This window comes from Cryphonectria parasitica (assembly GCF_011745365.1).
Source record: "Cryphonectria parasitica EP155 unplaced genomic scaffold M406scaffold_1, whole genome shotgun sequence".
NCBI classification, from domain to species: Eukaryota; Fungi; Ascomycota; class Sordariomycetes; order Diaporthales; family Cryphonectriaceae; genus Cryphonectria; species Cryphonectria parasitica.
The window spans coordinates 7,272,857-7,300,064 of NW_024468909.1; the positions used below are offsets into that span (position 1 = coordinate 7,272,857).

A 27,208-nucleotide genomic window follows, 5' to 3' on the forward strand; every position below is an offset into this window, starting at 1 on the left:
TTTTTCCCGCCATGGAAGTCTGTGCTCTCTCTGAGCTCTTTGCAAGATATGCGAACTCCTTGGTATTTAGATTATGGGGTTCGTAGCGCGAACGAAGAGTATGAGGGAAATTCAGTCGGGTTCAGAAAACAGTTACCAGCTGACCACAGCTTACTCGATAATATAATTTGTCAGCAGTCTTCCTGGCTGCCGCGGCGCTACCACACTGCCACATGAATGTCTACCGACACAAACAGCTCCGAAAACGTGTTGATTTTACACATATGCGTTTCCCTTACTAACTCAGCAAAGGCTTTGTGGATAACAGAAATGTTGATGCAATGCAATAATTGGCAAATAGGTTCTGAATATTTGATCAGACTCTTTATCCCGTCGAGTTCGTCGCCGTCTGGCTCTAGACTGCGTTTCGCGACCCTTTCGCCTCCGGGTTGCCCGCGCCACGACCTTTATACGTGCGAGGGCTGCGCATGGCCTCGCCAGCCAGCCGACAACAAGGCCTGCCGATAGCCTCAGATAGTTCTGCTTCGTGATTTTTTCCTTTCTATCGCTTCTTTCCTCGGTCTATTGCAATACGAGCCCTTTCCTCCTCGGATATTACCGACAAAGTTCAAGGTATTTCCAAAACACATTGTCGAATACCGAGAGTTCCCTGAGTTCGCACGGAGATAATGCTTTCAAAAAGAGCAAACACTACTATTCCTTGGATACTAGCGACGTTCATATTGAGTTTGCTATCTCGGCAAGTAACTGGGCTTGGTTACACTCCATATGTTATCATCTGTCTATTTTGAAGGCCATGGGCACCCCAATACACGAACTGATACCATAGATATCACTCAGAGTTATCTGCAATATATATAGAGCCATGCAACGGCACTCTGCTGGACTACAACATTACTTTCAGTGCGCTCAGGGGCTCTGTCGAATCATCCCAGCTGCTTTGAGTCTGCTACGAACACGAGTTTTGTATCTATAATGACTTGACTACTGACCAACAGCTCAACTTCCAGAGTGCTCCAGTCATCTTGGGCCTTATGCTAACACTGCTGCCTTAAATGAGCGTGAGCGTTTCTGAAACCGCATTACTTTCAGCCCATCGGCCTGATCTCTCTCCTCTATTCAGTTTGGCGGCACCAATGGTCTTGCCCATAAGATGATTCGAGTACAGCGGTCCCAGTCTTCTCCTTACCTCTAACTGGATAATTCGAGATACCACGGCTGAGGATCTGGTCAGCGCGTGTGCTGAGTTTTCTCGATACGCAGTGAGCTTAAGGGCTACAATCAACATCTCTCTTGCTTGGGAAATGGGAAATAAGTCAATTCTGTCTTGGGTTTGCACAACTATGTTCCTTCCACTACTTGGACCTCGCTGGCAGCAGTCCCGCATATCACGGCTGTATTGAGTTATAGGATTGCGAGATCGAAACACCGATGGGAGGATAAGAACGACAATACCACGTTCTGGCACATATGTAAATCTGCGCTCGTGACAGAGTTCAGAATATGTGCACACTAAAGGGCTCCTACGAAGGAAAAGTTGGCCAAAGCTTCTATAACATCTGTCATTCTGAACACTGCTGCTGGAGGGTTGTCATTTGTGTATTTGTTCACCGGAGCTATTGTATTCTCTTCCCTGGTATATTTTTCCGTTTCAAGTGTGCTTAACTAAATCCGGTGGAGATTCGAAGTCTCTACTGCTGCAGCTAGAAGAATTCTCATAGTTGATTGAGCAGGGTCACGAGCTATAAAGGATCAGGTGGGGACAGATCTTGGGATGGTGTCAGAGGCTAGTTGTGATTGAAGTCTGCGGATTGACGGAGCGCAGTCTCTTGAATACGATCGTACTACCTTGGACGAGCTTGAAAAATTTACATCTCGAGCAGTCGACACCCGCGGTGGTTTCAAGGCAATTCAATAAAGCTTGCAAGCACGTGGTCCAATAACTTTAGCACAGCCTGCATAAAAAGTAGAGTTCGCCTTCCTTTTCGTGACTGCTTACTCGGGAGCGACAAGAAACCGGGGGGGGGGGGGATCGAAAAGAACGGTTCTACTCAAATAATACACAGATGTTCGAGAGCAACGATTATAAAATCAACTTGGCCCCAATTTTCAGGGACGGTGTTCGAGGGTCCATGTGCTCGAAAACAAATCAATCTTGCCTAGTGTTGGTGCATAATATTCAATGTTAAAACTGACTCTCCATCTCTCCATCCATTATCATATCGTAGATGTTATTTCTTGCACTCCACATAATGTTCTCCGTCGTCCCCTTCTCGCGAACATCACCTGAAGCTGTCTCATGAATATCGCTATCACCAGAAACGAAGCCTTTTGCCTTGTGGTGAAAGAAAACAGGTGGTGTTACACTGATGCACTTGGTGTCCAGCCCACGATCATTGTCAGGGTTCTCCTCGCCCACGGACGAGACCGAGCGACGGCATAGGCCAGCCAATGCATTGTCAAACGCGCCCGTAAGATGGTCGACTGAAAGATCGAAGAGTACCTTCTGAGCCCCAGACTGCGACAGTGCGTATGCGAACGAGCATATAGGAGCCGCACAGATGTGAACAAAACGGGTATACGGGTGAGCATGGAAGTCGATCATTCCAGTTGTCCTATCTGGCGGCGGGACTGTGATGTTATCTTCGATGGCGTATCTTCTCTTCATGTACTGGATACCAGGACGGTCCCCCGGCTTGTTCTTGTTCTCGTCTAGATACTCGGGGAAAGGCTCGCCGCAGTGCCCAATCCAGAGAATGTCCCATCCATCTCCATATGGCGAACTGGGACTTGATGCGCTGTTGAGAAGCATCCGAGATCCTTTCGCGATTTCCTCGAGCTGAGAACGCAGCCGCACGTCCCGATCCATATCGTCTTCCATTATCAGAGCAGACTCGAGATCTTCCTCAACAATCCTTCTTATAGCGTTCATATGGCCTCTCCAACTCCCAAGGTTACTCTCCGTCACACTGTATCTGTTAATTCCAAATGGTACGGCTTTGTCCGGTATAGTCTCCCCTTCAACGCCATCTACCCATTCAACGTGAAAGCCGGTAAGGGCTGCCGAGAGTACCAAAGCATCACGTTTGTCACTTCGTTCCGGTAGACCAACGACGAAGATCTCAGAAAAGCCAAGTGTGTCATTAGCCACGCGGTTTATCTCGGCAGGAGACGAGCGGCCTGTGTAGGTATTGCCGTATAGTCTTTCTTGGGAAGAAATTTGACTCAGCTTCTTCAAGGTCGTGGGTATGTAGGACGTCCCAAAGTCATTGTTGATTGTCATGTAGAGGATGGTCACAAAGACAAGAGCTGCCACACCAGCAAAGACGAAACGGGACATTGTAGGAGCTGTTCTCAATCGATGGTTTAGAGAATCCATTTGAGAAGCAAGCAAAGCCGATGCCGAACAAGTAACATATTCGCAAAGGATGGAAAACAGTATCTCGACTGAGTCCAGCTCGACGGGGTTCACGTGTACGAGCAGTTTGGGGAACAGGAATTCAAAGGAAATCAAGCGCTCGTCAGAGGGTAAGCTGAAAACATTGCAGGGTGATCCAAAGGATTTGCACTGCATGGCGGTACATGTACTCCATACCAGCCGCAAAACAGCCAACCATGAGGCGGTTAAGCCACCGTTGGAGGTTTATTAACGAGGCAAGGGCGGCATCATCTCAATCAGGACTAGTACATTATGCTATCTCAGTCAGAAAACTGCGGTAGCCAATCAGGGGGGTATATAGAATTGGCGAAATTAGACCCCCAACCCGTTCAGCGCTTCCCAAACAGAGAGACACAAATGGTGGTTTTAAGAGCCCGTTGTGTATCTGCCAAATCTTGAAATAGCTGAATGGCATCCGGAAAATCTTAGTGAGGCTTTAAGACGCTGAAAGCATTATGAGTGTACAGGTTCGAAATCCGCCTTTCAATGTTGTTTTTTGTCGAAAGCCTTAAACCAAGCTGTGAAGAAGGGGAGGAGAATCTTTGTCATTATACGAGCGCCCCTGCATTCACAGGATCAACGGGCGAATGCTCCTCGCAATCAGCGAAGGAACGCAAGTGGGGGCGTCATCATGCACGTTGGTTCCAAATTTACAACATGGCGGTTCCAAATGTGCGCAGACGTACTCTGCGCGTACCATACGCATTCTGACAAGTGCTTTTTGGTATTTTGCTACGTTCCGGCTTATTCGAGTACTCCTATATTCTTATTTTGTACAATATTGCAACTTTATTACGTTGTGCAAAGCTTTAGCAATCTTGTTCGAGCTGATTTAGTAACAGCCGGGTTCCTTATAACCTTCCTGGCCCACTTCCTCAACCACTTCTTGACCACTCAATATACTTCTTATTTGCATCGGATGACAGAAAGAATATCTAGAATTTCTCAGCCTAGGGTCAAGACTGTTGAGCTTCTTGAATCGGGCGATGTTTCCGTTATCTCAGCTCCTACTACTGACCCTTTGCGCTGCTGTATCACAACAATCTAGGTTTAGCAGCCCAAGTTATGTGACACCGTACGGCTCTGGAAGATACGAAAATGTCGAAGTCTGGTACGTCGGTCAGACCAAAAATGTCGCATATGACCTTACCGGAACCGGACTCGAAGACTATACAGTAGCGCTCTGGCAACTACACACATCTGGTCAAGGAGCCAGTGAAGGCCCGGTTGTGAATAGTAAGTGGTGTTGGCGGAAATTCCAGAGCCATCCGTCATAAAGCTGACCTTTTGAGCAAGGCACTAGCTCTCCAGAGACTCGAGACTCATTCGGTTGGACCGTTCAATTGTACGATTTCGATCTCGACGTTTCCAATGTCTTCTTCTTTTGGATATTCAATGGCTCTGCAGATAATCAGGGCAATACTGCATTTACAGACTTCCCGTCGGCTTATTTCAATATCAGCAACGAAGAACTGCCTGTATCATCTACTACGACATCATCCGCAATATCCTCAGCCGTGACTGCATCAGCCAGTGCTGCTGTTATGACGAGCACGAGCCGAGCAGCCACTCGGACACTGCATATTTCAGACATGCCATCAGCAACTGCGACAAGTGACTCGAAGTCATCATCTTCTACATCAGGTGGTATATCCACAGGCGCTGGCATTGGAATTGGTGTCGGAGTAGGGGTCGCTGGTCTTTGCGCTGTCGCATGTGCTATTATTGTCGTTCGAGCCAGACGGAGGAAACAGGGTCCTAGTGAGGATTCAGCAGGATTTGCTGAATTGCAAATCCTGCCTCGCCACAAGGGTATCAATTCAACGATCAAGACAGCGCATAATATGTATATGAGTGATGTTGATGTCCACCAAGTTTCATCAGCTGAGCTCGACAGTCACGGCACTGCGCTAGTGGAGTTAGATGCTAGCACAATCAGACATGGGTCATGAAGAGGGATGACTTTGGTAGAAATATATGTCTAATAATATTTTAATTCTTCTCGATGATGTCCTGTTTTCCGAGCATATTTACTATCTGTAAAGTTTTTATAATTGAGGAGAGCGAAACCAGGCCTGCGACGCGTGTCTACATCCCTTATGGAGATAATCCCGTTGCCGGGTAATTTGCACTGGTATTCAAAGCTATCCAAGACGCCGGGTTCTACTCGCACTTCTCTTTTGATCACACCTACGGCGTTGGTCCCTGGTCGGGAATCAGTAACAACAATCCCGACCAGTAACAACAACATTGGCTTGAGTGCCCTGGCAATGTTCGCTGTTATCACTACGACGGCCAGTCCATTAATCATGTCGACCTTCGAAAGCCCTGCTAACACCGCAGACTCAATCATGATCCAGGAGGAGACGGGTTGTTTCTTTAACCCTAGCCCGGAACGATTGTTTGATGGCATGGATGCAGGCTCAGCGCTGGCGGGTGACAGCATCGTCAACGGGTTTTAGCTGGGCAGCACGGTCCTGAGGCGACTGGCACATGACCACATACACGTAAGTTAGGCCGCATGCTGAGGCACTCTCAACGAGGTGCTCAAACAATGACGGAAATGCCGGATATACTGGATTTATACAAACCCGTCGTATCATCGGTTCTAGAGAAAGGCATGTCGACTCCAGGCCCTGGCGTAGGGCTGCCAAATATGATGCCAATCTCGCTATGACTCTATATCAACCCGTCGGGCTATAACTAAATCTGCGGCAGTTCCTATTCAGTGTCTGCTCACATCGCTTATGCCTCCGCAGATTCATTTTGTTATCCCCGGGAACGACTATGGCGAGTTCCACTATATTGGACATTTATATGACTACGCTGTGGAGGATGCCTTCAGCATCGGCAAGCCGCTATATTTATTGGAGTGCAGTATAGGCAGCTCGTAGAGCAACACTCCAAATGACTATATCAGCATCTATCACGGTGATACCACGACCGCCACCGTCTCTAGTGGATCCGTGATCTCCGACAAGCAGCGATAGTCACCATCAGGACGCCTGGGTCGACTCCGGTGATGGGAATGCGGTATGAGCTGCGCCCACTCTGGTGCGATCGGAGCAGACCATTGCCAATGGCACCGACATGGACAACGTCGAGGAGCTCCTCGATTTCGCTTGCGAGTATGGGTACTGCGTAATCTCGGCGTGCGTTACCGGGCAGGTGCTGGCGTCGGCTAGTCTCTGTCTAATCGGCATGTGCAGCTTCGGCTGCAAGCACGGCTTTTGCCCCACGCAGGTCTGAGAATGTACTGGGCAAGATGCAATCGTAGACTTGGATATCCTCGAGCTCGACTCAAGGTAGCCCTAGCTTCGGTAGTCTAAGTCCATTGAGTATCGTATCGTTGAGCCAGCCAATTGTATCGTCAAAAATGTACAAAATGCCATCCTGTTGTATTGCATTGTTTTCGTTTTGAAACCTGCGGAAGTTTCGGGCGAGAACGATTGATGATTTCAGTGTATTTTCCCAGAACACTTACGAGAAGCTTGTACCAACCTTTTAGCTCTCTTCTATATATAGCCGTAACGTCCCCGTAACTACTCCGTGACGTCCATATAGCCTCAAATGCATATAGATACTTGATAGATATGCAACGCAAGTCAAAAATCATTACCCCCTTTCTATGAGCTTACTCATGCTTACAATTCACCACCAGCATGCCAATGATTCGAGCAATACACCGTTCGGATACTCTAGGGTCTTTAACTTCTCGAATGCATTCCGCCACGAGCACCGCCTATCACATTAAGTATTAATAGCAGGTTGCTATCGACTATCCACTCTTATTCTGCATTTGCAAGAAAGCTTAATCAATTCTTAGCTGCTCTCACGTTAATGAGTGTGTATAAGCAAGCTAAGAAATTCGTAGCAAATCGAAACCCGGTTCAGCTTGTTAGTACCTGATTAATCAGCTGGTTACTTAAGTACACAAGCCAATTTTCAATCCTACTCAAGAAGTCCCTGGTCAGGCAACATACTTACCCCGCACAAGGAGAGCTGGGTTGTCTCATGCTGAATTACAGCTGACTTCATTAGGAAACCCCATTTAATTGCGAGTCTTGATAAGCATCAATCTTACAGCTTCACTATCATTAAATGAAATAATAATCCTAATGTTCGGAGTTAAGAGCCGGAGGCGGCTCAACACGCAACCTCTTTACAGCAAATTACCGCCCGGCACCATACGGCTTGTCCGACTGCTGCCGGCCACGTCGTCCGGTCTCGAATGCGAACTCTTTGAGTCGACTCTGCAGATTGCGAGGAACCACTACAATGCGTTGTCCTATACGTGGGGAGAGACGAATCCGGGCGAGAGAGCCATCATTACCGTCAACGAGACCGTCGTAGGCATCAAGGCCAACCTATACAATGCTCTGCGCAGAGTGCGACAGCGTACACAGCCCGTCGTCCTCTGGGTCGACTCGCTGTGCATCGACCAATCTGACGAGGCCGACCGTACGCAACAGGTGGGTATGATGCGTGATATATACGCGAGCAGCAGCGAGGTTATCATCTGGCTAGGGATCCGCGGCCGCGGCGATGACCTCGGCGAGTCCGTGGATCCAGGCGGGAGCAATAGCGAAGACGTAGGCAGGCGCATCAGGTTCACCGGCGATGAGAGGGATGTTGACAAGCTGGACTCATATTTGTCTCAACTGGCAGCGAGAAAGCAGAAGCTGTCACCTGACGCGATTGATATATATGGGGCTTTCTGCGTCATATCAATGTTGTCCCAAGGTGTGCTGGCCTCCAAAATCTGGTACCTGCGGCATCTCGATCACTCGCCACCTATCATTCGGGGTCTGAATGCCATTATGCAGAAGTCCTGGGTACGTTTCAGCCAAGTTGTGACTATCCAAACATCTCCTGATGTCAAACTGCTAACTCATGTGACATATATATTTAGTGGCGTCGGGTATGGGTTGTTCAAGAAACTGTGGTGGCACAGAGAGCAACGGTCTGCTATAGCGACATGTCGATCCCATGGGAAGCTTTTTCCAGAGCCGCAGAGTGTTATGAGAACGGTCGGGTCTCTGAGAACTTGGGCTCTATATCGTACCTGACATACGGAGGGCCTCTCGGGCATTTTTGCCGGATGGTTACCGAGATTGACAGCACGAGGAGAAACTGGACAAATCCTTACCAACCGCTCGCCCTGCTGCCAGCTCTCAGGAAATTTAGAGACCGCGATGCAAGCGATAGGAAAGACAAGGTATTTGCGCTCGTGGGCCTCGTCAAGGCCTGGGGACTACAAGCACCTCTACTGCCAGATTATGGACTCGAGACGTGGCGTATTTTCTGGGAAACCACTGTCCGGCTGATCGAGACTTCGAAATCTCTTGCCATCCTCGCAGGTACTCTGGGAAACCACATCGACATGGGAAATCCGCCGTCGTGGGTTACTGACTGGAGTCACCCTCCTGAGCCGCACGAGCACTACAGGCTCAACAACGCTACTCTGTACGACGCGTCCGGTAGCGTGCGAGAGCGGGTACGGCTTCACGATGGCATGCTACTGGAAGTGCACGGATATTATGTCGACCGCGTGGTCTTTTTGGGGAAGGACTCGCAAGAAATTGGGGCTGCACGATCGGAAGCTCAGAGCAGCATCCTACAAAGCACATTGACGGACGGCTCGGAAGCGCAGGGCAGCTTGATGCAGAGGACAGCTGCCGAGTGGGGTAGCAGCTTCAACTGGATGGACAACGACGAGTATGTGAACAGCGGCGATCTCGGAGACGCCTTCTGGCGTACGATCTGTGCAGACTCATTATATTTTGCTGGCGAGACAGGAGGGCCGGTAGAGGAAACTCGCGGCGAGTTTCGCAGAGCAGGCAGCGAAGGACTACGAGCATATCGGAGCTGGCGTCGTAGGGTTGATCCCTCCAACAATCGACGGACGTCAATCATAGGAGGCACTCTGCAGGAGAGCATAGGGGCGGATGATGATCACCAGCAGGGAAAGAATGATTTTCAGCTAGCGGTGGATTGCGCATCCAGCGGAAGGAAATTCTTCCGAACCCAAAGAGGGTATATAGGAACTGGGCCCAGGTCAATGAAACTGGGTGACGGCGTTTTCATCCTTGTCGGTAGCAGAGTACCCATCATCATGAGGCCATCTTCGGATATGAGGCGGTGCAGAAATACAACAGTTCGGCAGCTGATTGCGGCGGACACCGATGAAATCGATCTCAAAACGGAATCTGGGATCCAGAATCCCAAGCGAGCTGAGTTCATGATTTGCGACGAAGCTCATCCGGTTTGCTTCAAAGTGGTGGGCGACGCTTATGTTCATGGAATTATGGATGGAGAAATGGTGTGGGAAGACGAACGACGAGAAAGGCGCCGTGCGACAGAATCATTTTACTTGACATAAAGCCGCATAGCATTCTTTGTTGCATTACTTAGTTCGTTTCCAGAAGAACAAAATTACAATAGGACTTGAGAATCCGCGTCTTATTCGTAGCAACATTTCAAGACTTGTGCTTGTCAGGTGGGTCCGTTGAGCGATGATGTTGCGGTGTGGTCAGAGATGTCAAGGGGATTCCAGAGGAAGAATCGGACCAAAATGAGCATCTGTCTAAATGGGACGCAGTCGCAGCGCATCGATAACCAATATTTCGTCGTCCGATATAGCTCCCTCTTCCATCCAAATATATTCTGCGCTGAATGACAGCTTAAGGACAGTCCAACTCAACCGGCCACGACCCTGACAAGTATTTTAATCATATTCGGTCCCTCGCTACGAAGTGCTATAAGCCTATTACTTAGTACTATTACCAAGTCTAGTACCTCGTACTCGTCCTTGAATGATTCGACATCCATCAAGCCGTGGATTTAGCAATCTCCGATGATTTTATACGTACTGTCACTGACCTCTCGAAGAAGGAACGGGTACTGGCAGTCGTATCGAATGGCGGCACGGTCCGTAGAGCGGGTCCTGTCCACCCGCCAGCTGTATGTCTCGGGCTCGGAGATGACTGGAAGAATCGGCGGTCATAGCACCACCTTCGGTGGGTCGCGGTGACTTGGGGCATAAGAAGGCTGCTGAACTCCTCAGACCTTGTCTCTTGCTCATGCCATCCAGCGTTAGATGTAAGACTTGCTGTAGTAAGGCCTCCGGTCACCGTTACGCGAGGCGGATTATGTTCTGATTAGCATCGCGCCTGCTACGATGTGCTCTCTTCAGGTTCTCCCTCGTCTTGGCTCTAGGGTCCTTTTCGCTGTCGTAGGCTACATTGTTGCTTGGCTCAAGCTTGTTCACCGGGATCTGTGCTTCGTCGTTGATGATGCGAACAGTGTCGAGAAGGCGCTCCTTTGCGCGCATGGTGCTGGCTGCAGGATCGATGGACATTGCGGCTTAGTGTTGCTGGCAGTGCTACCCGGTAGCTCGCGGCTGTGGAATGGCCATGTTCACCGCGGCCGCGTCTAGTTGGGGGCAGGGGCAGCGACGCCTGGTGCGGCTCCCCCCAATCATATAGGATTGCTGACCAAGCCGTTTTGTAGACATCGGATGATAATGTCTGTCCAGAGATGCTCCGTACCTCTGGAGTAGTCGACCAGTGTTGACAAGATGCTTGGCTTGACTATGCGCAGTGACAACTCACAATAGCACAGAATATCAAATTAATTGTTGAATCTGCTAATAGCTTGAGTGGCTATAGCGTGAGTATTCTCCACTTTAGGCAACAGCAAACCCAACAAGCTTCAACTGAATTTTACAAAACTGATTTGAGCTTGTTCTGACATTTCTGATGCTGCTAAGCTCGTTTCAATGAGATTGAAAGTCCACTTGGATAAGTTCTTTGATTATCTCAAGTAGCCAACTCCCTCATCAAATCTGTTACATCCATCACAACCTCATCGGATAAGTGTTGGGATCAGATCACTCGATGGATCACTACTTGTCAGAAAACTTGCAGTTGCATGAAGTCCACTTCAAAGCGCAATGATTATATTCTGATAATACTAGTAGATATTGACAAAGGTCATAGCAATCGCAGCCACCTGCAGCTTCGAGACAACGTTGTCAAAGATGCCATTACATCTCTCTAAGTTATTGCTGGGGGATTAGTAACAAGACTCCTGGATATCAGCGTTCTCAAGCTCATCTCACAGGTACAAAACCGCTAGGAGTAGCTGTAACGGATGAGAAGAATGGAATTGAACTAGAAAGGCTACCACCGAGACGCCGTCCATGCTACCCGGCGCTTAGGCACCCAACACCCCTAGATCGACTCCCGCTACATTCTTCAGGATTCCCAAAAAGACTGAGAAGCCACGACTGGGTGTATGAGCCTGGTCTACATAGCCTCGTTTTTAACCTTAGCAGCAGATGGCTCTAAAGACATCGAGGGTGAGCTTTACGAAACTCGCAACTCAGCTGTTTTCAACCCCACTATCATATCACCGCAGTGGAAAAAGAGATTGGAAGCAAGAGCTTTCTTTTGGTCCCATCTGACTTCTAGAAGAACCTGGTCCCAGATTCCTATCTCAGGCGGCGAAGCTGGTGCCCAGAAGAGCGTTCTTTCTCGCCGGCGGTAACTTATTTTGGTAAGACGTAAGTTGCGTTTGACTGCCGAGCCTCAGAAGCCTGCGAGCCTTTCCTAAACGGCTTCCAAGCTCCTTACAGGATCACTACGCTCACATCAAATCAGTTAATCTCATCGACGCAGGAAAACTTCTCCACGCACGCGTTTCATATCAGTCGCGCAGGAAACATGACGAAGCTGGAGATGATTACTTGAATAATTAATACATGTGGAGCCGAGTGGTCGAGAACTAAAAAAAAATTTAGCGACAACTATTAACATTTGATCAAGCTAAGCAGTGTTATACTAATACTATCATTTTATTTCTTTCACTTTTCCTTCTATTATTATAATTGCTTGTATTTGGTGACTAATAGGTGTCTCGATTAGCCTCAGCATAGAACAGGACAGAATCTGAAAATATCAAAAATGGTTGATCTAGAATACTGAAGTCTAACCTTAGAAATCGTTCAATTTTGAAAATAAAGTCTTCATCTCGAGTTTGCATCGCTGCGTTTTAGGGAGCAATAAACGAATCAATCTAGTTAATTTGCCCAGTTGACATAGCTGTCGGCGGCGCCGTGACTTCCTGACTTGCTTGACTTCGCAGCCCCCCAGAAGCTCCATTCATCCCCTCCCTATAGCGCTTAGTTCGTACCGTTCACAATAGTCGTGCTATCCACAGCAATTTTCGGAATAGAATCCGAAAATTGTGAGGGATCATAGTCCGGCGCCTCCGTAAGATCGCACTCAGCGATTGATCTGCATAGAAGGACAGCGTCGACCTTAGCTTGCTCTTCCGAGGTGTGGGTACCCTGGTTCTGTTCCCAGGTGATGGACTCAATTTTCGCACTGGTGCTGCCATCGCTTGGCTTGATAGCAAGTCTGTAGAGCTCCCAGTTTGTCCAGGTTCGACGGATGGATATGTCACCAGCCTGATGCAACAAAGCTTCATCAAACAGGGGCGTCGTCGGTTCCTCCTCTAGCTCTTCCTCTATCGTCTCCTGACCCGTTGGCACTTCATCTGTCGTCGCTTCAGTCGTCTCTTTATCCGCCAGCTCTTCATCCGTCATGGCTATAAAGACCCATTTGTCATCCATATCCCGAGCCCTGACACCGCGTTTGAGCTTCGCGAAGTCTGCGTCGCTGATACTCAGACCCCAGAAGGCTGTCGCAGGGTTCTCCATAGCACGCATGTTGATCTGTGAACTGTTTTGCACAATCCATTAGCTACGAGCATTGAAACCTTCACTATGTTCCGAGGGTGGTACGAACCCGTAGAGCTGGGCCGAATCTGGCTAATAAAGAGGAGGTTTGCTTGAACGGCTAATGGAGGGGAAAGTCGAAGACACGGCACTCGCGAATGAGTGCACGAAAGCAAGTCGGAAGAATCGATGAAGAGAAAGACAAAGGCTAGCTATTCGAGTGTGAAATGGCGGGATGTTGCCAGCCTTTAAGAAACCCAGGTATGGATGACTCAGACTTTGCCTTTGCCGCCGTTTCATATAACATCTCCACCATACCCAAAAATACGCGCGGCTGACTTAGCCGCACCAACTCCTTTCGGCCTCATGTAATCACGTTGATCACAGCTTTAATTCTTGGCGCTTACGCCAAGTTGGCCTGGTTGCCCAAATCCTAGCGCGTGAGGCGAGATCTGAAACGTCAACTCTGCTTATATCAGCGATGCTCCTTCGTGCTCAAAGTTAAATGCATGTAAAGCAAGCTTACTTAGATCATTAGTTAGTCAGCGTCTAATAATATAGCGGGGAATGTCACATAATACCGAGTGGGCCAGCCTCCTGGTCTATCAACAAGGCTGCTGCTATCTTTCTCTAAGCTAGATCTTGTTTATTACGATTATCAAGGCAGCGAATGACAGGGAATTGATGTTAACATGGGGATTCGGCTCTATACTAAGCTTATAGCTCAACCCTGTAAGCAGGCCATGATCGTAGCCATAGCCCTCAATAGGCTCACTTCTCTTCCCACTCCCACCTCTCCATCTGACGATAATGAATTATAGCATTATTGTCTTGAATATGAGCATGACTATCATCTGGCTCGAAGAGGGAAGAAACCTGCTATAAAATACCAAGTTTCCGACCCTCTTAGACAGGATCTAGGACATTAATAATTCATCAACATCTTCCTCACAACCTCTTTCGGCATCTACAACCTATCAAAGAAATCTTTACAAACCTACAACATTCAAACAAAACAAACAAAACGTTCCAAAATTATTGAACAATGGCCAAATTCTCTTTCTTCTTTCTCCTCGCAGCGCTACTGGGTGTTGCTTTGGCTACTACCGTGCCAAACCCTGTGTATCGAGCTGATACTCGCAACCCTGACAAGATCAAAGCTGCTGGAGGCTTCAAGAGCTTCGGCACCAACTCGGAGATCACCCTCATTGAGCACGCGTCGAAGCAGTACGCAAAGGGACATAGGCAGGGGCAGGACCCGTGGATCTCCACTTCAGCCTTGACTTCAGTCGGAGAATCAAGCGTTGTAGACAAGCCCTGCTGGGTTTACACCATCGACACGAGCAGTATCGCATCAAGCTTCACCGAGGTTGCAGCAGCGTATAAGGCGGCAAACAAGCCGTATACGCATGCTAGTGAAGAGGAATGGGCAGCAAAACTCCAGATCCCTCTGTCATCCATCACCTCCTTCTACCAATTGAAGAAGGACGGGACAAAAGGACCATCCTACACTTGGACAACCTGGGAGGCAAAGGCGGCGAAGAAGACATCGCGAGATGAGATTCCCGTGATGAAGAAAGCGGGTACTCCAGGTGCTGCCGCATTCCGAGCGTTGGCTCAGGACTAGTTGGGCTGTGGATTTTCTTGTACGGGGAAGGGAGAGAGGCTGTCCAGAGATGATCGGCGGGACCGGATGTTATTGTGCTAAGAAGAGAAGAGGGTTGTTTAAGGATATTAGGCTTGACTAGATTTTCATGCAGGGAAACAAGGCCAAGTAGAGTTTTCAGACGTGTGGGATCTTAGCAGAGAGCATATGGCGTATAGTGAATCGTTGTACAGTATTTGTCGTTCGTTATGTATTTGGCGTTCAGGAGGGTCATATAAATACTGAGTAGCACAATTGATTGATATATCAGAGGAACTTTGCCTGCGAGAAGATGTAGCTTAAGAGAACGTAAGTGATAGCCCAAACTACTGAACAAAGCCTTTAATCTTCATCAAGCTATTTTACGGCGTTTATAGTGGAGACTAAAGTCGAGCGTATGATTAGATAATATTCTTACTTTTGAACATAGATTTCTCACTTTCTGTGAAATTATAATATCTTCTGTTTTCTTGCTCAAAGCTTGCATGTAATCAATTAGCACTGCAATATCTTGTAACTACTGAGATATATAAGGGACTCACATTAGAAAGAATAGTACTAAATACAGACATTGAGAATATGGCTAGGTAAGCTTGATTAATCACCAGTAGATTGTGCTTAGATAAGCGGGATGAATTATTCGACGTAAATGATTTCGAATTTTGACTACAGCTCTAAGAATGATAAACTTTCAAAAGGGAAAGCCGGACTAAGAATATATTCAGCAAAGGTAATTCTCATTAGAACTGAGGGAGACTGAAAATTCTTTGTCATCAGCATCCATTCCTAACCTTCTGATCAATCTGCTTATCCGGATCCATACATGCATCCGTTCGCACGTGGGCCATCGTATCAAGCAGGAATTGGTACCCACGCCTCCACCAACGGCCTTGCGAGTAGAAATGGTGAGAAGGAGCCGGTTCCGACTCGAAGCTTGAGAACAGCATCTCCTATCAGCGGCATGCTCATCCACATTGATAAAAGGACCCAACTGTAGCCAAGTATGGCACACAGTTGTTCGTCATATAGACTCCAAGACCCTTCAAACCATTGACGTGCCGCCCAAAGCACGAAATCCTCAATGGTTATCACTGCCGCCTGCCAAGCAAAGAAGAGCACATATCCTGAAGAGCACTCCGATGCTGTCACATCAGATGGGCGTGGCAAGTGTAGCGACCCCAAAGCATGAAAAATCCCCGATATTAGGAATGCGAGGTAGAGCTTTGTATAAGAGGACAGATTGCAGCCGTGCGGAATGCCAAAGAACGTTGCAATGTTCTCAGTATAGGACGTCAGCATCTGCAGTACAAAAAAGAACTTTAGTAATAAGCTTTAATCAGAAGAACGCTACACCAATAGTGGCCATGTTACTTGAGTTAGCCATAAAGTAATTACGTACATGCCGAATTTGGTGCCAAAAAGAGCCCCAGAAAGAGCGCACGGTCTTCAAATGTTGCAGTGATCCAAAAGCGGGAGGCCAATCCTGCGGAACAAATTAGCACAGGTAATGGGCGAGAGATTGTGAAAGTATTGGTTGAACCTCTGGGATACTCAGCCGGAGCAAAACAGACAGGAATGCACCAAGAGCGTATTGCATATTGAGGGCAAAATAAGGCAGTGCTCCAAATGAGACTGCTTTGGACAAACTCCAGACTAGATGAGGGTGGCGGAGGGTGGCTTGTTTATGGCCAAATGATCCAACGATATGTATATCTGGACTAGAGAAATTCATTCTTCGGTGTAGCTCGTAGAAGACGTCTGCTACGACGAAGCATATGATAAAGTTCGTGAACTTCTTTGTCAAAAAGCGTGACCTGCTTATACGTGGTGACGGAGGTATTTTTTGGATCTGGTGATTCCACCGAATTCCACGCTGGTTGAACATCAGAGCTGCTGCCCAGCGAATTTTTGGCAGCCCGAACGCATGATACGACTGTGCTTCGCGGTCCGGCTGATCGACTCTCCAAAAGTAAGCCCGGCCCCGCTGATCCCGAGAAGAGTAATTTCGAGAGTGTAGCCAAGTAGAAGGACCAAGCAAGCGAGAATGGTTGAGCTAAGTCGAAGTTCTCAGTGAAGTAGGGGTGAGAGTTGAAGTAAATTGCTAAGACGATGATGAGGGTACTGAAAAGAGCCCGCCGACCGCTGAATACTGGACCCCCGAGGGCAATGAGTTGACAGACCCATAGCAGGATATGCGGTATGATGGATGAATCTGGTTCCTTCAGAACATGACTAGAGATCTTGGTATTCATAGTGGTGGTGGTGACTGTCGGAAAATGCGAGCCTAGCAACCAATCTCAAAATAAATCTGAAGAATGACAGGCTATTTTCGCGGATATGACTACAATCCTAAGAGAATAATAAAGCCTACTGTCGAGTATTGATTTACTGGTAATAGAAAAGCCGGAAGGGGGCCTCCACACCGATCTTGGACATTGTCCGGTGCTGGTTTCCGGGATCACATTCTCTTTTCGAGACTGTGCTGACAAGGAGGTAACGGTCCGTATGAAAATCAAAGTGCAGAGAGAAGTGTAGAATGTTTTCTTGTCATCATCGTGCGCTGGATGTATGATTTGATCTGTATAGCCTGACTTGGTGACCGATCTGCCCCAAGTACTAAGTAGCATAGCCACCGCTGCGGTGTCACCGACCGGCTACTGGGTTTAGCGAATCCGGGAAGCCTCGAGAAATTGCCGTAGAACGAGGGGCAATCTCTTTGATTGATATCAGATCCCACCCCAGCAGTAAGGATGGAACTTATGAGTAACTTTTGCTGAATACAGACACGGTGACTACTACGAGGTCCCGAAAAGAATATGGCTCAGCAAAATCACTCATTCGCCGGTGACAACCCGAATTGCGCTTCGGATCTTGTACGCCTTTTGCGTGATTTCAATCAAGACCTTACACGCTAGTTTCAGCGCTTGGAAGTTATGAGGCCATATTTGACTGAAAGTCTTCACAGCAACGAAGAACTTCCTGACAAGGAAATCATGGTGCAGGCCGCCCGTTCTGTCGACCTGTTGCATAGGGTCCAGCTACTCTTGGACTCACCGACTTCGGTGCTCGCGGATCATTTTTTAGGTGAGTTTGAAAGCCGAGTATATCTTTTGAATCAATTACTTATTCTGTAAACATAGGTTATATCAGATCGCAGTGTTTACTGGGAGCAGTGCAGAGGCGGGTACCCGATGCTCTGGATGCAAGCCCTCTACCACTAGAGGAGCTGGCTCGAGCAACGCATTCTCGGAGCGATCGACTTAGTCAGATATTGCGTATACTCTGCAGCGCTGGCATTTTCAACTTCGATGACTCGACCGGTCTTTACTCAAATAGCCCGGCTTCTTCTCTTCTGCTCACAGCTCACTGGACCCAGTGGCACAATTGGGTTACGCTTTACAATGCCCAATTATATGATATTGCTAGGGGGATCCCTGCTTCACTTGGCAGAGATTCAGAGAGATGGGCTGCCCAGATCAATTACGATACTGATGAGGACATGTTTTCCTGCTTCCGACGCCAGGGTTGGGTGCCGCAGTTGCGTCGGACACTCGGAGGGGGAGCAGCTGCACAGATGCCAGGAATACTCGAGGACTACCCATGGGAAGAGGTTGCCAATGGTCTTATTATTGACATTGGGGGTGGCAGCGGCTCACTTATAGCCGGCCTGGCGAGGAAGTATCCCACTCTACAAGGGGGTATCTACGATCTGCCATACATCATCGACCATGCACGGCCCTTTTCCCGGGATGATGGCCCTTTCTCCGATGTCAAAGATCAGTTCGATGATAGTAATCTGATCGCCGGAGACTTCTTCAAGTCAATCCCTCCCTGTGCAGTGTACACCATGAAGTGGTGTCTCCACGACTGGAAGGAGCCTCAGGCAGTAGTTATCCTGAAGAAGGTATGGGAGAGCATTGTTCTAGAGCCTAAAAGCAGACTAGTCGTCTTGGAGTTTATACTGTCCAACGACCACTCAAGTCGGCTGAGTCAGTATGGAGATATCAATATGATGATGACTGCCAATGGCCAGGAGCGGACAGAAGAACAGTGGCGAGCATTGGCTGAACTTGCAGGCTTCCGAATAGAGAAGATCTGGGATTTTCGGAGGTCTTGGGTTAAAGCTCTGGATTTCAGGCCGATACTGGACAAAGATTGTTAGACTGGACTACCCTCAGGGAATCAGTCAGCGTGAGATCGGGGCCCGAAGCATATAATCAGCAACTATTTCCTGCTACACAGAAGTAGTCTCCACACGCTCCCCTACCTACTTACTAAAAGCAAAGCTACCACAGCATATAATTATGCAATGGCATTAAGCTAAGCAACACAATTCGAAACTTGATTTAGCTACTTGCGGGTCGCGACTCTAGCTGCAGAATGTCGGACACTATTGTTTACGAAGATGATACTGCAGCCCTCCTTATCAGCAGCGACGGATCACGCGTCGGTGACAGCTCCCCCCCGAGCAACTCTTCACCCAAGCGTGTTGTCCCGATTGCGCTATTTGCCGCCCTCGCGATGGTCTCAACAGCTGCCACAGCCTACTTTGCTTATGCGATCATTCTCTGCAGAGACCCGAAGAATTGTGAGAGAATGGAGATAAGCAAGTACACAAAGGTTGTCGCCGGCGCTACATGCATCGCCAATATCCTTGGAGTAGTCGCCTTAGGATATCTACAGAAGCTCGCAAGTGCCAATCTCAAACTCGGATTGATGCTCTGATCCTCTGCCGTTTAATGAGCCCAACAATGCTGCTTATCGGTGGTAAGTCCTTGTGTTTTCTTGCTGTGAAGACGAGCATTTGGGAGTCATAAAGTGCTGATATATGGATTATGCCAGTCCTGGTCGAAAATATTTATCTCGCACTCTCTAGTCGAATATTCGAAGGGATCGCATCCGACAATCTCCTCCATTTCAATTTGAATGCGATATATGCCCTCAACAGTGACAGGCAAAGCATTTCGCTCCTGATAAGCTACTCGCTTGCCTTTTACATGATTGGGATGTCTATCAGCCCTTTTATAGCAGGTCTTTTCAGGAGCTTTACTACTAGTATCTTTATAGCTCTCACCCTCTTTGCTTTCTGTATAATTTACCTGCACCTTTGCTTGGGCTCCAATACTGTAAGAAATGACCAAAGCAACACACAGATCCAGCAAGTGACTGGAAGCACGGAAGAAGGGCGTCAAAGCCAAGAAACCTGTACTGTTTCGAGTACTGAATGGCTTCCTATTCTGATATCACCACTGAAACCATTCCAAAAACAGCCTTCGCATCTTCTCATTAGCTTGAGTCTTCTCAGCTACAACCTTGTCCAGTCCTACATCTTTACTTGCTTATTGATCTACACATCTGTACGTTTTGGATTCACAGGCAAGGAGAATGGTTTCATTATCTCGATTGCCCATTCTATTGCAGCCTTGTACGTTTTCACTACTTTGTATATTGGGCCTAGAGCTATGGCATGTCTTCACTCAAGGTGTGGGTTACTTGCGGGCACGAAGCGGAGAGATCTTATTCTGGCCTGCATTTCACTTACCATCCAAACAGCATCACTAGCAGTTCTGGGATTGGCCAAAGAAGCTTTGCATCTTTATGTTGCTACAGTACTCCTATCGTTCAGCTTGCCTGCATCTTCTTTCATTAAAGCCTACTTCGCCAGCAATTTCAATCGCAAGGAAAGACCAATGTTCCTTGCTGCTTTAGCAGCAATGGAAATGCTTGGTAGTATTCTGAGCCCTCTTGTTTTTGGATCTCTCCAGGCTTACTTTACAGTGAATGGTGTTATCTTTTATATTGCTGCTCAGATTACTGAAGCGTCTCTGATCATGTTAATTGTTGGTTCACTTTTTGTTAACAGGTCGCATATTGTAGCAGAATAGTGTGCAAAAGAGACCTTGTAAAGGAGCTGAACAATTGATATAGATACTGTTTCCTATTCAAGGCCTGTACTTAGCACCACTCTTATTAGCATAAAACCCGTTGTGTACTTAAGAATCTTCGGATTACTGCAGCGCTAATTACACTATGGAATGACTAAGGCGTTGGGAGCATCGCTCTATAACAATCATGAAGATATTCTGGAGACGGAACAAAATTGTCATCATTTTCAGTTCTAGGAAACAAGCAATAGATTATCGGTCTGAGCTTGTATTTAATTACATGGTGCCAGGCCGCTCCTGGATGGTATGGTCTACCTTGCCGACCCCTTTCTCTTCCATTCCGAAGTCTTCATTCATGTCCATCTTCAGCTCCAAATTTTGCTCCAGAAATACCAACAAGAATGCTACCGCCGCCATTGCAGCAGCAGCTTCCCACAAGGCCTTGAGCGCTGATTCGTAAACCTCGATGACCTGCCCTTTCACAACGGGTGTGAGATAGTTGATTTCGCCAGTTCCGGCGTACCCATAAGCCCTTCCTTGACTCAGCTGCTGGCGAATGGAATCATCGTGGACCCAGTATAAGTTTCTGTCAATTTGTGCGTTGAATATGATGGAAGGAACCGTGATACCCCAGACGAAGCCGAAGTTACGTACAAAGGCGAAGGTGCTAGTTGCAGTGGCCAAGTAGGAATCAGGTACGCTGGCTTGGATAACAGGAAGGATGCTGATCATTGTGAAGCCAGCACCAATTGCTAGGATAAGTTGAAAGCAAACCCATTCCACACGAGACGAGTTCTCGCCCAAGATGGCGAGCAGTCCACATGCTAGTAACGTTGCGCCAAACCCCACCCAGTGTATAGGCTTATATGTCCCAAGCTTGGACATGAGGCCACCTGTTATCACAGCGATGGAAACATAGAAAACGCTGAAAGGCAGTACATCGATGCCAGAAGCCATTGGAGTTGCACCTTTAAGGGCTTGGAAATAGATGGGCAGAAAATTGACGATCCATTCCAGTAGGCTGTTTGAGATGAAGGTCAAAGCAAGGCAGGCGACCGAGGTTCGATTGCCAAAAAGCAAAGGCGGCATGCTCGGTTCCTTGCACATTGGAGAAGCCTGGTGGACATGAAATAGAGCCCAGCCGGCAAAACCTAGGACCAGGGGCACGATGATATGCCAGGACGACCAAGGATATTGTGTGCCACCCATGATCAACCCAAGTAATATAGCTGATATTGAGGTGATGAATATGGCATTACCGAGGAAGTCGACACGTACAATCGCCTTGGCCCATGAAGGCTGGTCCTTAGTCTTGAGGCGCAAGAATGGGACCATGATGACAAGCGCAATCCCGCCAAACGGTAGATTAACGAAGAAGACCCAGCGCCATGATGACTGGGCTAAAGCCCCACCCAACACAGGACCGATTATCGTTGATATCGTTGCAATTGCGATGCGAATGCCAAGAAATTTTGCCCTCTCCCGGACGGGCACCAAGTCGCTAATAATCAAATCATTCAAAACGAATATGCCGCCACCTCCAAGACCAGTAACTCCCCGGGCCGCGATCAGCATAGCTGAATTGACAGATGCGCCGGCTATGGCATTCCCAATGGAGAACAGAACCACCGAGAGGATCATGGGCATTCGACGGCCCACAATATTGGAGATCTGGCCGACAAAAGGCATGACTGCCGTACAGGCGAATACGTAGGTATTCGCAAGCCAGACGTATTCAGCCTCTCCACTGAGATAAGTAGTAATCCTGGGGAGGGCGGTCGTGATAATGGTAGCGTCTAGGGCTGTGGAAAAATCCATAAGGCATCCGGAGAGCATGATGAGCCAGAACTGCATGCCTCGAGATGCCTTTGAAGATTTGGCGATGACATCAGGTGGAGTTGCGAGTTCGTTCTTGGCCGGATACTCATTGGGTGAGGTCTGCGGAGTCTCGTCAGATTGCAGCATAGACATTATTAAGCAGTAGCGCAATGGGTCCGTGTCAACTAATTATGCAAAAGGAAGGATATTAGGCCGTGAACTAGACCAGCGACGATAGTGCAGAGTAGATTGACTTTGAAGGTTTTTCCCTAAATAAAATTGGTTCAACATCATCTTGGTCGAAATCCTGACTATGCTTGGCAAGTCTGATCAATAACCGGTGCCCGGTCGGGGCCCGGATTCCGGGCCCGGATGGGATGGCAGGGATAGCAGCGAAGCAGAGCTACCCTAGTATCTCTGTAAGTGGTTAGGTGTAGGGTTAGGACTTTCTGACAGCATATACCTGATTAGAGCATTGTCAATGATAGTGTCTCTTGGGAATCCACCACTAGTGAGAATTGGTATTATTTTAAAATCTAATTTTATTGTTCAAACTGAGCATTATTTAATTTTAACAGTAATAGATTTCTAAGAATCGTAAATTTTCCACAGCAGTCTGTTTCTAGTGATAGTGGATTTTTCCAGTGGTAGTTGTCCAGTAATGGTAGATTTTAACAGCTAGCATCATAATTGAAATTACATAATAGAATATGTTATAGGCCTGAAAATGCACTTAGTTCCACCTTACCAGGCCATAACTTCAGCTTAGAAAATACACGGCTGGTTCGCCTCTTCGGCTTGAATCTGAGCACAAGCTGCCGCTGCTGCCGCCGAGCCCGAGAAGAAAGCTTGGGGGGCAATCTTGATCGGAGACGCTCCATCTCCGCCAACAAAGACACTGTCGTGGTGGCCAGGGTGGTAGTCCGTAGGACATGGAGTATAGTGGGTCAAGGGTCCTCATACATATAAAGGATACCACCCACTTTTCAAATTCTTTAGCTATAGGCAACAATCAAGCATCCTTTTCTCTTCTTTTCAATTTTGAACCCTTTGAACAGGTCTAAGACAGGTTTTTCATCCTGTTCTTGTGCCCGTGTAGCCTTAGTTTGCTGTCCTCATCTGTACAGGCACGCTTGGGTTGCACGAGCTCTTGCCCATTGCTTCGGCAGCTGTTCGTCCCTTCTTTTTTTTCTTTCGAGGGCGACAGCGCTCTAGTTCTGGTTCAACACCCTTCCTTGAGGATTCACAGAACAAGGGTTTGATGACAGGGTTACCCATAGCATTCATGTCCAGGCCAAGTTGTTTGTGGAAGTCCCCCTTCGGCTCCGTGGAGGCTTGTGTCCAAGGAAGCCTTCCGTGACGCAGTTATCTCCTTCCAGGTGTAATACAGCAGCGGCGAACCCTGAGCTCTTCTCGATTCGTTTGATGCGACGATTGTCGATCTTGAATCGCTGTTTGTTGCCTTGCGCTTCGCGCAGACCTGCTACGAGTTCATCCGTGCCATGTGTGTAGATCGTGACAGACTTGGTGAACCTTGCCGCCGTCCGCGCTGCGTGTAGACTCAGCCGTACTGATCGACGAAATCTTTTCACATTCAAAATGGTAATGTTCGGAACTGCTCTAGAGTCATGAGGCCTAGACGCATAGTACAGGTATTTCAAACTTCATACACATCCAAGTTGGGGAAACCAAACAACTATGGGTTCTACAAAGGTACTTGGCTAAGGTACTTCCGGCCATTGGGCTCAGAAGCGGAACGGCTACTTATATCCCGGAACCCACGGCAACAAAGCAGGGCTTTTCAACAAGTTAACACTAACTCTCGCTTCTCCATCTTTCGACCTAGACTCTGACTCTACACCCGTACACAATCATCACCATCATGGCTTTCCAAACTCAACAGATTACCCAGTACCAAGCCGAGCACCTAGCCGAGCTCCAGGGTGATGTCAGTGAGCAGGCAATCAAGTTCATGCTGGGCTTGATCCCTTCTTTTGCCCAAGGCGAGGTGATCCACGATAATGCATGCGGTTCCGGAGCGGTTACCGAGACCATCCTGGCTCTGCCACCGCCGCCAGATACAAAGATCTTCGCAACCGATATTGACCCGCAGTTCGTCCAGGGAGTAACAGCGCTGGCGGAGAAGAACAAGTGGCCTGTCACAACCGCCACTATGTCGGCGCAGGAGCTTGACTTCCCAGAGGACAAGTTCACATACTCTTTCACTAGTTTCGCCTTCCACTGTCTCGGCGATCATGACGCTGCGGCTAAGGAGGTTTATCGCACCCTCAAGCCTGGTGGCACTGCCATCGCGTCTATCTGGATCTTCATGCCGCACGTCGACGCTCTTCAGCATGCCCACTGGCGCTCTCGTGGCCGTGACGGGCCCATGCCAACGTTGCTACCATTGGAGGGCTTCCAGGAAGCAGACCTACGCAAGGCGCTTACCGCAGGTGGATTCAAACCCGAGAATATCACGTGTTCAACCAAAGACTGCTATCTGAGCATTCCGGATCTCCAGCGCTGGGCGCAACTGGCTTGGAGCTACTTGGGCACGCTGCCTAGTGGATGGTCTCAGAATGATGAAGACAAGTGGAATGAGGTAATTGATGACATTGTCGAGCAGTTGAAGAGTGGAGATGGCATCTCTAAGAACGAACAGGGAGAGACTGTATTGAAGATGATCGCGTGTGTGGCTGTCGCTACGAAGTAAGCATATTGAAGCCGTGCTCGCTACTTGATACTTGTATAAAATATTCATTCATTTTTGTCTGATAAAGTCTTTTCGGTCTCGTGTTGAAAGCTGTGATAGATACATCATATTGGCTTTGAAGGTGGACCAACTTGACCCCATACAGCTACCATTTTGAAATAAGCACCCTGATTCACCAGTTCCTCTTTAGCCTCGCACAGAAAATTTTCCAACTCATTGCTATCTGACGGGCCTGATGTGATAGACACAGTCCCCATTAGCAATCTAGCTACAAACTTCCTGGGCAGGGGGTGGAACGGCCGAACTTACCATGAGTAATTTCCCAGAGTCCTTTGGAAGCCTTCATCAAGTGGGATATGCTCCGTCTACATACCTCCGGATCAGTACAAGCTGCCCTGTAGGGAACCATAAATACCTCCTCCCTCACAACGCCAACGCCGCACTGCTTCAGATGGGCCTGTAACTGCCGACCATACTCAAATCCTACGCCAACCAAATCCAGAAACTGATGCATCATGGCCTCGAATTTCTGTACAGCTGGTCCATTGGGAGAATCTCCGCTGAAGTCTGCCTCGACGAGCTCAATCCACCCTCCTGGCCTCACAAGCTGCACGAGTCCGCGTACGCAGTCGACTACGGGTGTGTGGCCAGCACCGGCAAGTATCAATCGTTGGTGCACGTAGTCGAAAGTGCCCAACCAGTTCTTGGACCAGTCTTGAGTGATGAACTGCGTCTGGAATACAATGCTAGTTGTAGATAGTTCTGGGAAAAAAGCTGCTGCAATACTTTTTTATTATTTAGTTTTAGTCAGCGATGCTCAACCAAAAAAATATATTGGTGCGTTGTATCAGGGAAATGAATATCTGATGATATTTTCCAAAGTACTTAGGACCAAAAAAAATACTTAAAATAACACACTCTGTTCCTATATACTGGTAGGAAAAGCTCGCAACAGAATCTTGAAGCTTACGCAGCTACAGATCTAGTTTAAAATGCAGCTCGTCAGTGATCTCTGTCTACTTGGGGGAGGGCATTTTGGCGCTGTACCGTCTGCTGTTCCAGAGTTTAAAATGCGTAGGCCGGGCGTAGAGAAGTTCACAGGGGCAAGTACCACAGTTCCCATGGCGCTCTTCAACACGGCGTGCTGATCACCGAGTCTATGAAGCTCGTCATCATCCTCACCCATCACATACCGTTTCTGAACATCCAATGTAGCTATATTAACGAAGGTTTCCGAGCAGAATCACACTTCTTGTAAATTAATTTGCTAATCTGTGCGGAGCTGATTACTATCTGTACCATCCTCTAGCGTGCCTTCTTGTTATGACCCATCCAACATGCAGGTCACAGGATAGGCCCCACCAACCAAGGAACCAGGTATCATAACCCAACGTTGGGTACCAATCAGGATTACGTAACCCGGGTTAGGGTTGCTAGCGCAACTATGTTGGCTATGGACATAGTCAACATATTCGGAGAAATGACTATGAGGAATCATAACATAGTCAGGTTAGTTAGAACTGAAGAGCTAGATATATAAGAACACATTTATTACCATTAGATGAATCCAGTATATAGCTCTTCAGTTGTTAATCTAAGTATTCAATCTTCTATACTGAGTAGCTTCAAAGGCAGTAAATACTTGCATTGTTCATTAGAACTTGTATAGTTCTATTGTTATGACTCATCCAACATGCAGGTCACCCGCCAGGACACCCGGAACAACTGTCCGGAAAAACAGGGAAGGATTCAACATCTCAAGGACTAAGGCTTACATAAGCAAGGATTAGAATTATAGGATCAGGATGGATTAATAGCTGATCCATGGTAATCCGAATCAGTTGGATTATCCAGGTAATTCAAGAGATCCAACAATCAACAATACTAACAGAACTGAAGAAGCTGAATATATAAGAATATATTCATTCCCATTAGATAGATCTTATATATAGCTCTTCAGTTATTA

General features: G+C 47.8%; 12 protein-coding genes across 12 annotated transcripts; 6 read left to right on the top strand and 6 right to left on the bottom strand.

The window, feature by feature from the left end:
• Nucleotides 1-2,185: 2,185 nt before the first annotated feature.
• On the bottom strand, nucleotides 2,186-3,283 carry M406DRAFT_35977 (family 25 glycosyltransferase; the record flags this gene model as incomplete). Its single annotated transcript, XM_040923984.1, has 1 exon — nucleotides 2,186-3,283. One exon carries the CDS (start codon nucleotides 3,281-3,283, stop codon nucleotides 2,186-2,188), a length of 1,098 nt encoding a protein of 365 aa, XP_040782372.1.
• Nucleotides 3,284-4,070: 787 nt separating this feature from the next.
• Nucleotides 4,071-5,391, top strand: M406DRAFT_67716 (uncharacterized protein; the record flags this gene model as incomplete). The annotated part of the gene is made up of 3 exons (XM_040925088.1): nucleotides 4,071-4,111; nucleotides 4,488-4,675; nucleotides 4,847-5,391. The coding sequence occupies 3 exons, from the start codon at nucleotides 4,071-4,073 to the stop codon at nucleotides 5,389-5,391; spliced, it is 774 nt and encodes a 257-aa protein (XP_040782373.1).
• A 2,166-nt stretch (nucleotides 5,392-7,557) lies between these two features.
• Nucleotides 7,558-8,894, top strand: M406DRAFT_248568 (HET-domain-containing protein; the record flags this gene model as incomplete). Its single annotated transcript, XM_040916540.1, has 3 exons — nucleotides 7,558-8,001; nucleotides 8,122-8,274; nucleotides 8,352-8,894. Coding segments are annotated over 3 exons (1,140 nt in total), but the record flags the coding sequence as incomplete, so codon positions are not given.
• A 234-nt stretch (nucleotides 8,895-9,128) lies between these two features.
• Nucleotides 9,129-9,893, bottom strand: M406DRAFT_354851 (uncharacterized protein). The gene has a single exon (XM_040923008.1). It carries the CDS (start codon nucleotides 9,680-9,682, stop codon nucleotides 9,419-9,421), a length of 264 nt encoding a protein of 87 aa, XP_040782375.1. The 5' UTR covers nucleotides 9,683-9,893; the 3' UTR covers nucleotides 9,129-9,418.
• A 273-nt stretch (nucleotides 9,894-10,166) lies between these two features.
• M406DRAFT_326790 (uncharacterized protein) lies at nucleotides 10,167-10,799 on the bottom strand (the record flags this gene model as incomplete). Its single annotated transcript, XM_040920128.1, has 3 exons — nucleotides 10,167-10,187; nucleotides 10,322-10,425; nucleotides 10,619-10,799. The coding sequence occupies 3 exons, from the start codon at nucleotides 10,797-10,799 to the stop codon at nucleotides 10,167-10,169; spliced, it is 306 nt and encodes a 101-aa protein (XP_040782376.1).
• A 1,523-nt stretch (nucleotides 10,800-12,322) lies between these two features.
• On the bottom strand, nucleotides 12,323-13,360 carry M406DRAFT_354853 (uncharacterized protein). Its single transcript, XM_040923009.1, has 2 exons — nucleotides 13,252-13,360; nucleotides 12,323-13,185 (listed from the first exon to the last, which is right to left on the bottom strand). The coding sequence occupies exon 2, from the start codon at nucleotides 13,170-13,172 to the stop codon at nucleotides 12,624-12,626; it is 549 nt and encodes a 182-aa protein (XP_040782377.1). The 5' UTR covers nucleotides 13,173-13,185; nucleotides 13,252-13,360; the 3' UTR covers nucleotides 12,323-12,623.
• An 866-nt stretch (nucleotides 13,361-14,226) lies between these two features.
• Nucleotides 14,227-14,808, top strand: M406DRAFT_67720 (uncharacterized protein; the record flags this gene model as incomplete). Its single annotated transcript, XM_040925089.1, has 1 exon — nucleotides 14,227-14,808. One exon carries the CDS (start codon nucleotides 14,227-14,229, stop codon nucleotides 14,806-14,808), a length of 582 nt encoding a protein of 193 aa, XP_040782378.1.
• Nucleotides 14,809-17,759: 2,951 nt separating this feature from the next.
• On the top strand, nucleotides 17,760-18,988 carry M406DRAFT_32919 (uncharacterized protein; the record flags this gene model as incomplete). Its single annotated transcript, XM_040920405.1, has 2 exons — nucleotides 17,760-17,910; nucleotides 17,967-18,988. 2 exons carry the CDS (start codon nucleotides 17,760-17,762, stop codon nucleotides 18,986-18,988), a joined length of 1,173 nt encoding a protein of 390 aa, XP_040782379.1.
• Nucleotides 18,989-19,823: 835 nt separating this feature from the next.
• Nucleotides 19,824-20,711, top strand: M406DRAFT_33063 (uncharacterized protein; the record flags this gene model as incomplete). Its single annotated transcript, XM_040920547.1, has 1 exon — nucleotides 19,824-20,711. One exon carries the CDS (start codon nucleotides 19,824-19,826, stop codon nucleotides 20,709-20,711), a length of 888 nt encoding a protein of 295 aa, XP_040782380.1.
• A 276-nt stretch (nucleotides 20,712-20,987) lies between these two features.
• Nucleotides 20,988-22,565, bottom strand: M406DRAFT_33841 (uncharacterized protein; the record flags this gene model as incomplete). Its single annotated transcript, XM_040921347.1, has 1 exon — nucleotides 20,988-22,565. One exon carries the CDS (start codon nucleotides 22,563-22,565, stop codon nucleotides 20,988-20,990), a length of 1,578 nt encoding a protein of 525 aa, XP_040782381.1.
• Nucleotides 22,566-24,411: 1,846 nt separating this feature from the next.
• M406DRAFT_248648 (S-adenosyl-L-methionine-dependent methyltransferase) lies at nucleotides 24,412-25,242 on the top strand (the record flags this gene model as incomplete). Its single annotated transcript, XM_040916548.1, has 1 exon — nucleotides 24,412-25,242. The coding sequence occupies one exon, from the start codon at nucleotides 24,412-24,414 to the stop codon at nucleotides 25,240-25,242; it is 831 nt and encodes a 276-aa protein (XP_040782382.1).
• Nucleotides 25,243-25,346: 104 nt separating this feature from the next.
• On the bottom strand, nucleotides 25,347-26,443 carry M406DRAFT_34527 (uncharacterized protein; the record flags this gene model as incomplete). The annotated part of the gene is made up of 2 exons (XM_040922061.1): nucleotides 25,347-25,465; nucleotides 26,263-26,443. Coding segments are annotated over 2 exons (300 nt in total), but the record flags the coding sequence as incomplete, so codon positions are not given.
• Between the last annotated feature and the right edge of the window lie 765 nt (nucleotides 26,444-27,208).